Source organism: Emydura macquarii, unplaced genomic scaffold, assembly GCF_026122565.2.
Source record: "Emydura macquarii macquarii isolate MOO-44397 ecotype Brisbane River unplaced genomic scaffold, CSIRO-AGI_Emac_v2 contig_2246, whole genome shotgun sequence".
In the NCBI taxonomy this organism is placed as follows: domain Eukaryota; kingdom Metazoa; phylum Chordata; order Testudines; family Chelidae; genus Emydura; species Emydura macquarii.
In genome coordinates, this window is record NW_027132383.1 from 2,366,975 (window position 1) to 2,384,669 (window position 17,695).

At 47.8% G+C, this 17,695-nt stretch overlaps 1 protein-coding gene across 3 annotated transcripts in view; it reads right to left on the reverse strand.

Annotated features, from left to right (window-relative positions):
- The window catches only part of HSF1 (heat shock transcription factor 1), a 94,481-nt gene that overhangs the window by 16,906 nt on the left and 59,880 nt on the right, over positions 1–17,695 (reverse strand). For all 3 annotated transcript variants that reach the window (XM_067560151.1, XM_067560150.1, XM_067560152.1), the window contains exons 5-9: positions 13,550–13,625; positions 13,048–13,109; positions 12,071–12,167; positions 7,457–7,593; positions 5,137–5,370 (exon numbers count right to left, since the gene is read on the reverse strand). In XM_067560151.1, coding sequence (XP_067416252.1) covers positions 5,137–5,370; positions 7,457–7,593; positions 12,071–12,167; positions 13,048–13,109; positions 13,550–13,625 — 606 coding nt within the window. The remainder of the gene's footprint in view (positions 1–5,136; positions 5,371–7,456; positions 7,594–12,070; positions 12,168–13,047; positions 13,110–13,549; positions 13,626–17,695) is intronic.

Consider the following 17,695-nt stretch of genomic DNA (forward strand, 5'->3'; position numbering starts at 1 on the left):
ATCTGAGCGGATGGCAGCTTGGGCCAAGATGGGCTAGTCTCCCTGGGATACAGTGCTACATTAATGATGCATGTGGCAGCATCCTTCTCCAGTCAACAGGCTTGGGCTCTTGAGAAGCCCTGAGCTGGGTGAAGTCTGGGCATGTCCTGAATTTCACGCTCTGCTTTCCTTTTATAACGTGTATCACGGTGTACCACTGTCAGCTGAAATGTGCTGGCTAGCCATATCCCGACATGGAGATATGACATTCTTGTACTTCTGGGGTGGCCAAAGTGTGACCGGCAGATTTCTACAAGTATGATCTCTCGTGGGTTGCCTGGATCAAGATGAGGCACTGCTTGCCTGGGACCTATCGTCTTGTGGGCTGCACCTCCCTACTAAAGATGAGGGCAAATTAAACTTGCTCCATGCGATGGAAATTAGCTGTTGTAGGATTTCTGGAAAACTGCCAGCGCCTTATGCAGTTCAGAGCAGCATGAGCACCCCTGCTGTACATTAAGGTCCCCTATCATCACTAAACATTTACCGTGACACATGCATCTCAGTTACAACATGCAAACTCCTGGGGGCTTAGAGAAGCCTCATGGAAAGAGTATGCCCTGGGTAGAACGCATGCATTTCACTAGAGCATGCAGCTTTTTTGGTCCCGAAGTCTGGGGAGTGAGCACTGAATGGTGAACTCTGACCACAGATGGAGGTGCCAGGAGACTGAGTTACTTAGCACAAGCATATTGAGGAGATGCTGAAGTAGGGTCTGCCATCCTCCTGGGGACACGATAAACATTGTGGTGCACATTTAATGCAGCCTATTCCCAACATTTCAGTTAGCAGGACACCCATTCTTCTTATTCAGAATTTCAACATGCCTTGGGCACTGGCTTCAACGCCTTCCTGCTGGCCATCCTGGGCATGTGCTGGAATCCTACTGATACTCTGCTGATGCAGCCTGGGGGGTGCTAGGGTGTAAGTCTGATACCATAGAAAACGAGGCTGAGGTCTTGGTGTCAAGAAAAGTGACCCATCTGAGTTTATATAGCTCTGAAATAACAGCAGCTGATGATCTCAAATGTGTGCAGGAGTGCTGGAAGGCACAAGAGCAAAGGCAAATGCTAGCCAACCCCAGATACGTGTGCGGACTGCAAAATAAATGGGCCGTCCCTTTGATTATTTATACGAAACTTACAGGCTCTTGGGACAGTCTCTATTTACCTGTGTCCAGCACAATGGGGCACTGGCCTAGGGCACTACCACACTACTGCAAGCAGAGATTATCATCATCTTAGTAATAACAAGTGAGAGAGAGTGTTATTATCTTAAAAATGAATTTGGCAGACGAGTTCTGAGTAATGGGGTGCTGTGGGATTCCTCACTGGCTGGGAACTCTGACTGGCCAGATTCCTTCATTTTGTAATGCTCCCTGAGGGAGCTTCCCAGACGCAAACAGATGAGCGAAGCAAAGAGTTACCTGCAGGTTAATAATAAGTCAAGACAGGGAGAGACCTAGAGGAAGAAGAGGCATGTGTTCCTCACACAAATAACTCGAGGACAAGTGTGCGGCTCTCTCGCCACTGAGACAGGGGTTCTGAGAGGCTCTGCGTTCTTTGCCTGCCCGTTCAGAGGCTGCAGCCTAGTCCTGAATGATTCAGATGCATGCATCAGCTGCCACCTACGGCTTCTCTAGTTCCTTTAAATGGTCGTGTTTACAGGTTTTGTTGAGCCACCTGTATTACAAAACGTCGGTGTTTAAAGACAACTGGAACTGCTCAGTTTATTTGTTGCATGAGCAGGCTGCAGAGCCCCAGCAAGGATTGTAGCTAAGTGCTCCTTACCAACAAATCAGCCATCAGGCAGAGAAGTGGGGAAAAACCTGCATTTTGACTCCTTGAGACGCAGATGGTCTGGACACGGGCCACAGAGTTCCACAGTGCAGCTAATGGCCCCCACGTCCTTATTATGGAGGGGTAACTTCAAGAGACTACAGAACCCAACATGCAATGTTCCATCTTGATTTCAGCAACTTTCCACTAATACTAGTACAGAACACTGGATGCTGGGAACACTCATCTCTAGATATCCCCTCTCCATGAAAGAGGCTAGTTGCAATCAGCTCCAATTCATACAAATTAAGTGCAGCCCTTGGACTCCTGGCAAGTTGCCAACATGATCCTCAAGTCGGCAAAATATGGTTGCTCCCGTCCTATCCAAAGGAGGAAGAGCCTTTACAAAGCATTATACATTACTGAGGCATAAGTAGGCATTCCATAGTTTAAGGCTGCATTCAACATTTCAGTTGAAGTGGGATTTTAATCTGCTACCAGTGAGCATGAAAATAAATGCTGATCCCAGTCATTCTTCAGGCAGGGAACACATTTCTGTGAAAGTCTGAAGTGAATCGGTTTTGTAGTGTAGGGGTTTGAATCACTTAGAAATCAACCTTTTAAAAACTGTAAAGCTGGGTTTTACCCTGTTTTGGATCCCCCCACTTATAAATGACTTCATGTAACAGTTCAGACTTTCAGGAGACCAGATCTAAGCAAAATTACTAACTCTTCCTCTTACAACGCATACATTGCTAAGGATATTCCATCCATAGATCAAGATGTACTCAAATTAGTGATGCATACATTGAAGAGTTTGTAAGTGTTTTTGCATGTCAAAATTAAAATTTTTATTGGAATTTGTTAATACAGTTGTTAACCAAGATATGAACAATAAGAGTAAGATAATGTTTATTTAACTCACTGGAATGATTCATTTTCAGTCACTTTAATGCTTACATTTTTATGGTAATGCTATAGTTCTGTATTTTGTATCTGGATTATCTGAAATTACTTCAGCAGCCTTAACTCTAAGTTAATGTTTTCTTTGTGGGGAGTAATTATTAATAATGAAAGCAGAGTGTTTGTTTGATTTGGCCCTGATAAGTCTGACACCTGCCCAAGTTCAGACACCAGGCAGAATGACATCAAGATTGCCAGATTCAGAAGACACAGCAGGAACCAAATTCATAGGGAAACGATTAGCAGTGTCAGAGAATGATTACATAAACCCGTATTTCTCTGGTATGGACCCTTACAACAAATGATATTTACACAAACAACCTAAATGGCTTTGTGCTTCAGGCAGACAGCAGAACAAAATTCTTCATAATTGGCTAGCGTGTGGGGTACACCGAATTTGGGTTGAACTGTGTAAGTAAAAGACTCAGAACTTCCGATCTCCTGTTCTGGATAACATTACTCTTTCATTGCTTAGCTGGCCCATGCCAATATGTGCTGGCATAACAGTGCCTGAGGGAACAGGAGACCCATGCACGTTGAAAGAATGGATGGATAAGTAGGAATGTTGCATGTTCACAACCTGATGTGGAAGCTATTACAGCTTCCATTCTATCTCTGCACGCCATATATATCTTTAAAAGAACAATTTAAGGTTTCTTTCTGAGCCTCCCTCACGTGGATCTAAAATACACTGAAGACTGGAAAGCAGTGAAGAACCTCGAGCTCACCTCGGGACAGTAAGCTGGGTGAGTCCTCATGACAGACCTGGCCTGAAGAGCTCTCTACCACCCTCTGGTGCTCTGAAACCAAATTGACTTTCGAATTTTTTTTTTCAGAATTTTTCAAAACGGAGAACAGGACGATGCTCTGGTATTCACACAGAGGTGCACAGATGCCAAAGCCAGAAAGGACCATCGTGATCATCTAGTCTGACCTCCTGTATAACACAGGCCATAGAACTGCCCCAAAATAATTCCTAGGTCAGATCTTTCAAAAAAAAGATCCAATTGTGACTTAAAAATGGTCAGTGATGGAGAATCTACCGCCACCCCTGGTAAGTTGTTCCAATGGCTAATTACTTGCACTTAAAAATTTACAGTCCAAATTTGTCTAGCTTCAACTTCCAGCCATTAGATCGTGTTAAACCCTTCTCTGCTAGATGGAAGTGTCCATTATTAAATATTTGATCACCACGTAGGTACTTACAGACTGTGATCAAATTACCCCTTAAACTTCTCTTAGTAAAGATAAATGGATTGAGTTCCTGGAGTCTATTGCTATAAGGCACAGGCAGGACTTAGACGCAGAGTTCAGTTCTCCCCACAGCAGACTATAGAGGGAGTAGGAGACAGATGGGATGTGGCCTGAGGGGACTGAGAGAGGATTTTGCTGTGCTTTGTGACAAAGTGTTACTTGTAAAACACATTGTAATTTATTGTCTCCAGACCTGGTGTTAAGTTTCTGAACTCTGCTTGGTGACGAAGGCAGGGGCCCCAAAGCTGTTGCCCTGCAAACCACTGCCTAGCCGCTATCCATTGGCCATGCAAGAAGTCCAGCATGTTTAGTGGCCATCTGAATCCAGGGCTGGGAATGAGGCCAAGTGAGAGAATATAATCTACCATGCCTGGAACTACAGGAGCAATCCTGAGTTCTGTGCATGGCTTCTTCCCCTACTCACCCCGAGGGGAGCTGCGACAGGCAAAGGCAGAGGACAGCAGAGGAGCAGCACCACAGCAGGAGTGGGCAAAGCGCAGCCCACTGGTGAAATGCTCACAGCAGCTCTCCTCTTTATATGGAAGTAAAGCCCATAGGGACTTCAATTCCCAGCATGCACTTCTCCACCTTGACCTGAGTGGAAGGATGCTCACACTGCATGCCTCAAGGGCTCCAGTGAGGAAGTGGGAGCTGCTCTCTGGCTGGTTCTGTACTGGTGAGGTCCTGCCAGGTTGCCCATGCAGCCCTTTGTTGTGCCGGCTGAGCAATGCTGGTTTTACAGTGGCTGCCTTGTATCCTGTCGGAGTGGGCAGTCTGAACACAATGATTTTATTTAGCTAAATAACTTTTTCTCTGGCATCCCGGGTACTTGTACCCCTGCTAGCAAGCGGCCATGTCCCCTGCACCAGGGGTTAAACGGCTGTGTTGGGCCAGGTGATGGCCTATACTCTCTGCCCCTGGAGGAGTGACAGTAAGAAAACAAAATAAACTCCACACTGGCTATTTGCCCTGAGGAAAGTGAGGAGATCTGCAGTTCCCACAGCTGACCGGAAACCCATTACTAGCATTTTAAACACCGTGACGTGGCCAGCTAGCTCTCGGCGGGGCCCCGCACACACCGGAATCCTGGAACCGTACTTACTTGTCAAGGCAGGCAACGCTGAGGCACTTTTCCTGGGGCTGAGGCTGCGTGGTGCTGTCACTGGTAGCAGCAGTGGTGGTGCTGGGTTCGTTCTCCTGGAGGATGGAGTCAATGAAGGTGGAGGGAGACAGAGGGGTTTCAACGGCAGGAGGGTTCCCAGGGCTGGCCTCCTCTATCTGGGGGCTGGGGACAGGACTGGGGGGCTCTTCTTTGATACGGACCACAGGGCTACTCCTTGAAGAAACAGAAAGAAAATGGCCAGAGCCCCATCACCTATGCAGCAATGGTCTATGAGTCTTCCCTGCTCTGCACACGGCACGCAGGCCAGTCCCAGTACCAGACACCGCCTCCCTCAGAGTGCTGGTCCCCGAAGCAGGATTAGCTACAACCAGGGTGGAATTTTTCCTCTGGTTGTGCCCTACAGCAAACCCTTGGGTGTCAGTGTCACAGGCTGCACCGGTGCTCTCATTCCAAACCTCGGGCACCTTCCCACAGCTGAGACTTTGGTAAGCACATCAGTCAGAGGCCGGGCCTGCCCAGACTTTGTAGCATTATAATTATTTTGGTTAGGAGTGTGATTATTTTCATACCTAAATAATTTCATCAGGACAACCCCAGTACATGTGGAGTTATACCAATAACAAGGTGCCATGTACCAGAATAGTTTATTCCCCTTCCCTATGGAAGTAAGCTACACAGGCATAAGCACTACTATACTGATGTAACTCCGTCCACACTATGGGGTTGCAGAGGTGTGTGTAGACAAGGGTTGAGATTCACTCTCTCCCTAGCGCGCAGTCGTTGCTTCTTGGACTCTGTATTGTTATGGGAGGGATGATGGCTTCTCTGGCCAGCCCTAATTCTGCAGATGGAAATCCCATTTAGCACCCAAACGGACTGAATTAGGGGTGTGAGTGGTTCAAACAGCCCCTTTGGAAAGGAGAGCAGCTATAAAAGAACAAAGAAAAGGCCAATTAAGCAAACATACGGTTTATATTTAAGGGTGAGTGTTCCTGGCGGAGGTGTATACGAGGCAATAAATAACATTTGTGCATGACTCAGCACCATAGGGGAGGCGCCAATGCCAAGAATATAGGAGAGGAAAAAAGGAGTCAATAGACAGAAAGATGCTACAGCAAGGACATTTCTTGCCTCGGGAAACTCAGAAAGTTCAGGCCCTCTGACATCTCTCTGGGGAGGGGTGGCCGGGAATACCAGCTTCAAGGCCAAGCTACCAGGGAACAGTGATGGAGGCATACAGGGCTACGGTCTGCCTCTGACACCTGCATGCAGCGCTCAGTGGAATCAGTGGGCAGCATACACACAGAGCTCAGGGCTGAGTAGCCATGATGACCCTCGTGTGCCTTATGATAAGAGACAGTCTGATTTTTCTGGGCTGTGACTGGCTGAAAGCCTCTTGGTGTACAAGGTCAGATACATTGGCTTGAGGTTCTCAGCCTCCCTCCCCTGCTGTATGGTGATGGACCCAGTCACGGTCTCTCACAGGAGGAGGAGTAGCCGCGAAAGAAACACAACGGCTTTTTAACCCATGCCCTCTTACACCATGAGCTTGAACTGCCACGGCGAGTGTTTACCCTGTCCCCATAGTCTGGAGTGCTGAGTCACTCTAGTAACGGAGCAAGCAGGTCAGTGCTTCCCAGTGGCCTGAGAGGAAGGGCTCCCCGCAAAGATGGCACTCTAAATGTTCCAGAACAGCAATTTTCAGGCTATGTCTACACTAGAGAGCTTATGCTGGCCCAGCCCTCTTGGGCGGATGCAGCATAGACCTGCCGGTGTAGGAACACCACTGCCCAAACAATGTTAGCTATGCTGGCAGAAGCACTCTTCTGTTGACATAGCTGCGTCTGCACTGAGGTTTTGCCAGCACAGCTACAGCACTAGATGTTGTGGTTTTCACACCTCTGACCGACACAGCTTTGCCACTATACATTTTAAGTGTAGACCAGGCCTCAGATTAGATAAAGGAAACAGAGAAGTGACTTTGGCATCTTCCATTAATCAAACAAAGGATTAAAACTAAAACAAGAATCTATGGGGCAAGCAGTGTCCTGTGTAAGAATGGCCCTAAGGATGTGGCCCAACTCCCCACAGGGTCAGCGGGATCAGGCTCTAAGGGAATGCCCCACTCACACGGGCAGCTCCAAGGGCGACACTGGTTTCTTGCTGCAACTCATCAAGGGAAAATGCTGATACCCTGCTGCGACAGACCCGTGACTGGGCTGGTGTTCGATAACCCAAACTCACGCTCTCCACACAGATGCCTGAACATTTCATGAGAGCAATGTAATCCGTGCAGTACCTTTCATCAAGACTGCCACTGGGGGAAGCCGAGGGGCTGGACTGGGCTAGTTCCGTCACATCGGAGATAATGGGACCGGAGTTGGCTGAAGAATCAGGGGAGTACAGATTGGAGCCGCTGTATGCTGGGGAAGAAGCCTGCAATAACAATCAGAGCATTAGCAAAGTCATGTGACAGTCACACAAGCGTAGTCCCACTGCCAGGCACACAGCCTGTGAGAGGCAGGTGCAGGAACTGCCTGTGCCTAGGAGTACGGAGAGCTCACGACTGATTGTGAGGATGAGGAGGGGGGGGGTCCTAGCTCAATGCTGTGGCCATTATACACAAAGTCCCATGCTGCCAGTCTGAATCATTCAAAAATCAGGGTATGGCTCTGAAAAACATTAAATTGGCTTAATAGTCACGAGCTCTTTAAAGCATACTGAATGTTGGGGTTCTTTTTCTTTGCCTTCTGCTTTCTAGGCCATTAAGGGTCAAACATTTTCCAGTTTTTCTCTGCAACCAGGAGAGCTAGAAGCAAAACCATGCTCTGAGTTGTCCCTAGCCTCTGTTTGCCAGAGGCTGAGAATGGGCGACAGGGGATGGATCACTTGATGGTTACCTGTTCTGTTCATTCCCTCTGAAGCACCTGGTATTGGCCTCTCTCAAAGGACAGGATACTGGGCTAGATGGACCACTGGTCTGACCCAGTGTGGCTGTTCTTGTGTTCTCATGTTTCAAAGACAGCTGAGATTCTCACACATTCACCTGATTCAGGGAGTTGGTGCTTTAAGGAACACCAAATATTGTGAGACAGCAACACTGAAAGGCAATCCCACTCCAGGAGGAGTTTACTAGTGAGAAGACTGAGTGAACCTGGATCCAATCGCAAGGGAAGGAGTCAGTGTCTCTCCATCAAGGAGCGAGGATGAAGGGGCTTTTCACATAAGGCAGCTTTTCAGATGCAAAATAAACTCCAGATAAAATTAGGGACCCAGTTCTGGCTTCCTAGTGCACACATGTACATGCCAAAAAACTGGCAGGATCTTGGGGTTGTGTCCCATACTGCACGCTTCCTGAGATGATCCAGGAGCCTCCTAACTCTCCTCCTTCGCATCCCTGCTAGAGACCCCAAAGAAATCAGCCACGGCACGCTGGCTAGGCTGAGGGGCAGCTGGGAAGGACGATGCGTGGTTATTTATCTTTGTCATTAAAATAGCCCAATGTATATAAACCACATCTATTCAACTGTCTCCCTCCCCAACTTGTCTTCTTAGACCATAGCCTGTTTGGAATTAGTGTCATCTCCACCCTGTGTGTTCATCCTGTGTCTATCTCAACAGAGTCCCCATCCTTGCAGGGCTTCTCCACACCTTCCTAATATAAATATTAAAGAGCCCTTCATTCTGGCTCCCTCCTTCCCAGGTGCTCAGATGCTCTCAATGATGGTGGGAGCCATAGAAGTGATAGATAGAAGCAGGTGGAGCAGGTATTCTGCAGACCCTCTGCCCCAGGATTTGTCCCAGGCAGTTCTAGGACCATGCAAGAGATTTGGGTGCATATGCCTCTGGATCAATGAGCAAGCCATACTGTGACTGGGATCAGTGTGAGTGGGGGCCCTGCCATCAGAACCTGAGCACACAGGAACAGTGCTTTGGCAGCTGATATGTAAACCCATCTGGGGCTCCCCCTCCAAGGAGACAGAATTTGCCCACTCTTTCTGCACAAGAAAGGAAGCCATGTCCAGATGCGTCTGAGCGAGCACACAGAGTGTTAAAGTTTATAACAACTGACTGCATATTCTCCTTGGGGACGACCTTTTGGTTACCCTGTTACCTTGGCTAGTCTGACTCTCTGCCTTCACCACAAAAAGAGGTGTTTTTACACTGCTCTCTGTAGAATCCTAGTGGAGACAAGGCACAGGTAGTTTTTACCAGGATGTAGGTAGTCAAGGTCAACCCTACACCCCCACTTGGAGTTGGGCTCCAACAACCACATCAAGGTAAAAATATCTGGTCTCCCCTAGGATTTCACACTGAAGTAGCTGTCTCCATAGAAAAACACACCTCTTTTTGCAGTGACGACGAAGTCCATCACAGCGTCAGAATCCAGTTCTCTCTCTGGCAGATAGCTCAGAAAAGTTGCCCACCCATCACTTCTGCTTTGAGTAGCAAGTCATAAACACTTGAGTTTGAGAGGGGATGGCCAGCTGTGTTTCTCATAATTGAGACAATCCTGTAACACTTGGAACAACTCCTGGTAGCTTTGCTTAAGTGTTTGCTGAATGCAAGAATAAGGGCACTTTTCAAAGGCACTAACAGCGCTAGGAGGGGGCTGGAATGGGAACACAGAGCTTCCCCATGGGGCAGTCTAATCACAGTGTAGAATTTTTAATAGGGCTGTTTTTTGGTTCTGCAGTAGAAAACTGGGTCAGATAACAAAAGCCACAAGAAGAGGGGTGTGAGGATGAGCATCTGCGTGTACACATGCAAGGTTCATGCAATAATTTTTCCCCTCTGGACACCTGGGTTGTTCAGTGACATGGTTCAGGTGTTCAGTTGGCTGTCCCTACAATGCTGCGGGACTTATATTATTATTCAGCTTTTTGGACACCTTTTATTTTGCTTTAATAACAGGAAAGGATAAATGGGAATAAATCCTTTGGAGGTGGAAGGGGAGTCAGGACTACCTAGTGGGGCTGTTGGAAACGGATGCTTGTCTCTAACCCTGGCTGTAAATCTTACTTCCAGGAGCACAATGTTCACAGAAGAACAGTACCAAGAAGTGGGCTGGATGCAGATGCAGGCTGGTGGCTTTGTGCAAGGAATACCACCATTTGGCTTCCTAACGCTAAGTAGGTGGGGGCCCACACACAGTCCCTGTGCACAATTAGTGCAAACCCCATGGTGTGGGCACTCTGATTGAAAACAAACTGAAACAGGGCACCTCTGGAATCAAGAGTGGCCGCACCAGGGGATGCGCCAGTTTAACTAATTACACCATTCCCGAGGCAATCAAAGGCACAAGGTGACTGAGTTTATCACAGCTCCCCCCAAAGGCAATCAGCGCAGCAGCCAATAAACTCTATCAGCAAATGAACTTGATTAGGGCTCTTCAGCTGCTAACTGACAGGATGAAGCCTCTAATTCCAACCAGGAGCCAAACCCCACAACCCGCTTAATGAGACCCTGCACTCCAGGACAAAGGGCAGTTAATGACACTCAGAAATTCAGTGCACTGCCATAGCAATTAGGTTTCAATCATGTGTGAATGTGAATAGCTTAAAAGGGAAATCCAAAAACACAGGATGCTGTCTCTCTTTCTCTGGCTTGGAGGGAGAGGGGGCGTGGCAGCAGAGGCAATGTGCACAGCTCTGGGAAGAGGAAAATGATGTGGTGGGGGTACTGCCCATTCAAAAGGGATTAAGGACCAAGACTGATGGACTTAGGTCTTGTCTACACAGCAAGTTGCTGTGTAGCAAGACAGGGTGTGTCTACAGCACAGCAGCTTGCCATGCAGTAATGTCATTTGTGAACGCTGCTACAGCTCAGTGAAAGTCCTGGAGTACAGCTGGCCATGCTACACTTTGTAGCAGTCTGATGAACTGCTCCCCAGGACTCCCGCTGTGCCGGAACAGTGTCCACATGGGATACTACTGCATGGCAAGCTGATGCACTGCGGAGGCTGCCTTGCCACGCAGTAACTGGGGTAGGCAAGGCCACAGAAGAGAATCCTACCCACTACTACTTGGCCAGAGGACGGTAGCTGGGAGGCAGGACATCAAAGGGGTGGATGGGTGGGTGGATCAAAGGTGGATGGGAAAGGAGAGACAAGAACTAGGGACTTTCAGCAATCCAACAGCAAATAAAAGGACCATCTGGGAAATGAGCAGTAACAAAGATTCCCACATGCTGGCTGCTGTGGGGGACGTGCCTGAGATGCACCCTGGAGCTGGGTAGCTGGCCAAAGTGCATGGCGTCCAAACTCAGCAACAGAAATCAAGGCCTGAAACACGTGTCCAGGGTACAAAGCTACACGGAGTGGGCTTTGGCTTGGCGACCTGCAGGGTAATGCCCACCCCCTGCACTCCAGTCCAGGCTCCCTCTATGCCCCCCATGAATACATCTACATTCTGAACCATGGAACCCGGCTATTCCAGGCCTGGGCATCACCAAGGCTCCACAATGCACCTCAATCCTGACCACAGTCCACTTACCGTCCAGAGTACAAACCGCCATTTATACCAGAGTGCACAACAGACTGGCAGTGGAGCAAACATTCAGCAGGGAATTGTCTGAGGCCTAGAGCACTTCGGTTGTGACAAAATCCAAACGTGAACCCAAGTCAGCAGAGGTGAGCGAGGCTAGGCACCGTCTCAATCCCACCTCTATGTGCTGATGAACTTGGATGGCATGTCTGTTTGCATGGCTGTTGTTCAGGCCCGTCATTTTCTGCCTCTGAGTTAGCTACAGATTAAAATCCCCTCTTGCTAAGATAGAGTGCACCCGTCACTTTAAGATACACTGCCAAGTAACATAAATATCTCCTGCAGCATAAAAAAGAGGCCAGAGGAAGAAGAGCCTCAGTGGACCCTTCCTTCCCCCCCCCATGACCAGGAGCACACAGAGTACTTACTGCGTATGGGGATGAACCGTGGACGTGCTCCAAGGAGTACTGACGACTGTATTTAGGCATGGAATGTGCTGAACTGCTGTCGTTCAACATCAGGGGGCTGCAAGAGAAACCCAAACACCCATAAGAGAGTTACAAAGTTAGAGTCGCATGACTTCAGGTGCTGCATCTCCGAGAACGCTGGGCCAGACATCAGTCAGGTGACCCAAGGGCCGAACATACAGCTGGCTGGCCTGGGCATGGAAACCCTGCAACTGACTGTGCTGGTGGGGCATGGGGTCTGAGTACAGTACAGAAGAGCAAAGCCGAGCCGGGAAGGCAAGGGCTCTCACTAGTTCCCTTCTCCACCCCGGGCTTGTTGGGCAAAGCTTTAAAGCACCCTGCCCTCTGAGCAAACCCCTGCAGCTTTTGGACACTTCTCAGTGGAGTCTCACATCCGTAGTGTTTGCAGTCTACTCTGCTTCCGCTCCTACTGACCCCAGGACAGCTCACCTAGTGCCAACCACCCCCCGAGCACTTCTGTGCGCTCTTCATGTCTTTGCAGAGTGGGAGCCCGTTGGGGCTGGGACCATCTCACCCGGTATGGTTAGAGAGCACTCAGCACACCCTGGGCACTTCTGCAGTAGCAATCATCATCATTTCAGGCTTGGAAGATCCCAGCCTTTGTCAGCTTCTGACTTTGCAGTCTCATTCGTCACAATAGTTTATGAGTGAAATGGACTCAGAAGCGACTCCATGTGGCTGGGTTTGCAAACCCTGCTGGGTAGCAGTAGAGATCTGGTTACTCCCTGGCATGCGTGGCAATGTTAGCTGTCCTCTGGCTGTGACGTACTTGATGCCAGTGGTTCCTGTCCCGTTCTAGCACAGTGGGAGGTACACTACAGAGGTGGGGGAGGTGGGACTCAAAAGGAATCCCTTCCCAGGCACAGCTCTGAAGCGCTCTCCTTCCTTTCACACAGAGGGTCTGAACGTAGACTTACATCTTTCTCTTCACCCCAAGAATACGGTTTGATTGCACCAATGAAATCAAGAACTGGATAAGCTGTGGGGAGAAACGAGAAATCCTGTTCTCATGATGTGTACAGTAGGCTGGAAAAGGTAAGGCATCAATAGCTATGAGATTCCTAAGCCAAAGGGTTCAAAGCAGGGTCAGAAGAGGACAAGGTAGAAACGGGGCAGACTGACAGGTTGAGGTTACAGGGGAAATACACTAGCAGCCAATTCAATTCCGTATTATGATAAGCCAGGCAAGGGCTTGTCCTCTGGTCATGGGCTGCTGACATTCACGGTGGCAGGAGAAGCCTGCTGTGCCTCAGAATCCACTTGTCTTAAATAGAACAAGTACAACCAAGCACCCCTGCTGTTCCAATTCCCATCTCTGGCCCAGAGACAGCCCAGTACAACAGCAGGCAACCTAACACTGAGGGCAGCTCGGGTCCTTCTGCAAGCACTCTCAAGCTGTGGGGAGCAGGCTGGATTTACCTTATTGACGACTTTCTGCTGCTGAGCGTGCTTCTGCCTCAAGCTGGCCACCTCCCTCCACAATGCCTCATTCTCACTGCAAGGAAGGAAAAAGCCATCAGATTGGAAGGCGCTGCCTTTGGGGCAGAACAAAGGGATCCTGGGCTAAGTCTTGGGAAAGCTGTAACAGGACTGCAGGCTTCTCCAGACACCAGCTCATTGACAAGCTCTTGGGGACCTGGGAGAAATTTTTCCTCATTCTTTCATTTTGCTCTGCCATTATTTTTACTTGCAGCGAAAGTACAGCTGCGCTCGACATTCACACATAGGCAGTAACACACGGACATATCCAGACACAGAGCTGAACTCCACGTTGCCATAAGCTGACAGGCTGGGGCAGGGTCTGGACCCTGCTGAACGATATCTTGCCCATGTATTCAGGGGGTAGGCTCTACATTGGCTATTGTAGAGACAGATGGAAGTGAATGCTGCAACCCCAGACACTGGACAGGGCTGACCCTCAGGCTAGCAGTGTTTTCAGTGACTTTCTTTGATTCTGGTTGTGTAGCCTCTGCCTTGAGGAAATTAGTGGTCTGGCCCTGGATTGTGTTCCTGCTGCACCAGTCGCCTAGCTGCACAGGCCAGTATCGGGCTTTTCTAGAGCCATACTCCAAGCAGCAGTGACCAGTTTCTGTGTATTATGTTAGCTTAATGCCCCATGAAAACCCTTCACCCAACCAACTTTCTCTCTCATTGTTCTCAGCCCATTAAGCTATTGCAAATGCCATTAGTTTATGGGTGGGGTGTGTTTAATTAACTGACTTGTACTGATGTGTGCAACACTGGTTACAATCTCAATGCCAGATCACTCCTGAAATTTCAAGCCCTTTTTGTAATCCCATCAGTCCTTGCTGGACATGTTGCTATCTCCACTGCTGAAGATGCAAATTCTCTCTCAGATTTTCATACATTCCATAGATTCATAGATTCCAGAGCCAGAAGGGACCACTGTGATCATGTAGGCCAACCACCCGTACAACACAGGCAGGACAACTTCCTCAAAATAATTCCTAGAGCAGATTTTTTAGAAAAACAGCCAATCTTGATTTTAAAAATTGCCAGTGATGGGGAATCTGCCCCCCTCACCCCCTTGTTAAGTTGTTCTAATGGTTAATTACTCTCCTGGATAAAAACTATGTCTTATTTCCTGTCTGAATTTGTCTAGCTTCAATTTCCAGCCATTGGACTGTATTATACCTTTCTTTGCTAGACGGAAGAGCCAGTCATTAAATATTTGTTCCTCATGTAGGTACTTGCAGACTGAGATCAAATTACCCCTTTAACCTGCTCTTTGTGAAGCTAAACAGATCAAGCTCCTTGAGTCTATCACAATAAGGCAGGTTTTCCAATCCTTTAATCATTCTTATGGCTCTTCTCTGAACGCTCTCCAGTTTATCAACATCTTTCTTGAATTGTGGCCACCAGAACTGGACACAGGATTCCAGCTGTGGTCGCACCACTGCCAAGTACAAAGTAAAAAATCCTCTCTGCTCCTACTTGAGATTCCCCTGTTTAAGCACCCCAGGACTGCATCAGATTTTTTGGTCACAGCATTACAGTGGGAGCTCATGTTCAACTGATTTTCCACACCACAATTTTTTTCAGACAGACAGCTTCCTAGGATAGAATCCCCTCTCCTGTAAGTACGGCCTACACTCTTTGTTCCTAGATGTAGACATTTACATTTAGCCATATTAAAATGCATATTGCTTGTTTACACCCAGCTTACCAAACAACCCAGATCACTCTGTGGAAGTGACCTGTCCTCTTCATTTTTTACCATTCCCCCAATTTTTCTGTCATCTGCAAATTTTATCAGGGATGATATTATGTTTTCTTCCAGTTTAATCCCTACGGAACCCTACTAGAAACACATCTGTTCAATGATCCTCCATTTACAACTCCATTTTGAAATCTACCAGTCAGCTGGCTTTTAATCCATTTAATGTGTGCCATGTTATTTAATATCATCCTAGCTCTTAAATCAAAACATCAGGCTGCACCAAATCAAATGCCTTACAGAAGTTTAACTGTATTATATCAACACTATTATCTTTATCAGCCAAACTTGTTATCTCATCAAAAAGAGATAGCAAGTTAGTTTGACAGGATCTATTTTCCACAAAGCCAGGTTGATTGGCAATTACAGAATCATAGAATCATAGAATATTAGAGTTGGAAGGGACCTCAGGAGGTATCTAGTCCAACCCCCTGCTCAATGCTGGCAATGCCCCTCCTAATGCAGCCCAATATGCTATTAGCCTTCTTGGCAACCAGGGCACACTGCTGACTCATATCCAGCTTTTTATCCACTGTTACCCCCAGGTCCTTTTCTGCAGAGCTGCTGCCTAGCTGGTCGGTCCCCAGTCTGTAGCTGCGCCTGGGATTCTTCCTTCCTAAGTGGAGGACTCTGCACTTTTCTTTGTTGAACCTCATTAGATTTCTTTTGGCCCAATCCTCCAGTTTGTTTAGGTCCTTCTGTATCCTATCCCTATCTTGCAGGGTATCTACCACTCCCCCCAGCTTAGTGTCATCCACAAACTTGCTGAGGGTGCAATCTACCCCATCCTCCAGATCATTAATGAAGATGTTGAACAAAACCAGCCGCAGGACTGACCCCTGGGGAACTCCGCTTGTGACCAGTTGCCAGCTAGACATGGAAATTATATTACCCTCCTTTAATTCTTTATTACTCGAGACTCGTATCAGCCATTCCATTATCTTGCCTGGGATCGATGTAGGACTGACAGCTTTATAATTACCTGGGTCATACCATTTACCCTTTTTAAATATTGACACAACATTAGCTCTCTTCAACTTCCCTGGAACTTCCATGATGCCTTAACTTGTTTCTAAAGAGTGAACATTAATGGTCCATCGAGTTCTTCATTCAGCTCTGTTAAAACGCTTGGATGCAAGTTATCCAGACCTACTGATTTAAAACTGCTGTTAAATATCCTCCAGAGAGATACTAGTGCAACAGATTGTCATCATCATATGACAGAACCACATCATCTGGTTTTCCCCAAATACAGAGCAGAAATATTTATTGAACACTTCTGCCTTTTCTGTAGTAGGGTTAACAGACTGGTGATATAAACAATTAGAAGCCTAGGGAGACTTACATATGCAGAGACCATGGAAAGTCTGGGAGACTTTGGGGAGGAGAGGAATAAGCGGGGATACAGTAAAGGGCTACAGAATAATGAGAGGGTAGAGAAGGTAAATCACGGCTCCTATTTGTACTTTACTGTAATACAAGAACAAAGGGACACTTAGAGAAATTGAAAGGTGGTATTATATAAAACTGATAAGAGGAACATACTCCTTACATCACACACAGCTGTGAAATTCGGTGCCACAAAATATCTCAGCGGCAAAGAGCTTAGTAAGATTCACCGAAGAATTAGACATTTTACAGTACACGGGTAATGAGAACAGCCCCCCTTTATTAGATAGTTATTTAAAACCGTAGAGGGAGAAAGCTCAGGCTGCGAGGCCAGGACAAGGGACTTGAACGTATTACACAGCACGTAACAAACAGCTCCTCTTATAACTGAAATCAGGAGAATGCAACATTTCCAGCAGTCGGGCCTGGCAAACAGTGTGTGACCTAAAATGCAGCATGGAAGACTTGGGAGGGGAGCAGGGGGCACGGCACGGTGAGCAGGGTGACTGACACGGGAATGGCTGCTGCCTGTCACATTAAACTTCCCTTGCCAATGAAGCAGCTACAGGTCTTTCAGGTGCAGGATCACTTGTGTGTAGGAACTGTCAGCCATTTAGTGCAGGAGCCCTCTGGTCCAGGTCCCCCAGTATATCTACACTGCAATGAAAGACCCATGGCACAGCCTGGACTCTAGCCTGAACCCAAGGCCTACACTGCCATTTTTAGCCCCACAAGCTGAAGTCAGGTGATCTGGGCTCTGTGCCGGGGGGTTTTAGCGCAGTCTTGACTTAGCCACAGAGGGTCTGTGAACACTTTCTGGAGAGGGTCTGTAAAGTGCCCACATTTTCCTCGACACAGCACATTTGATGGGGCTGAAAACACAGGGAATAATTTGACTGTGGCAGCTAGACCCCACCCAGTCCAGGAAGCAGCTTCTA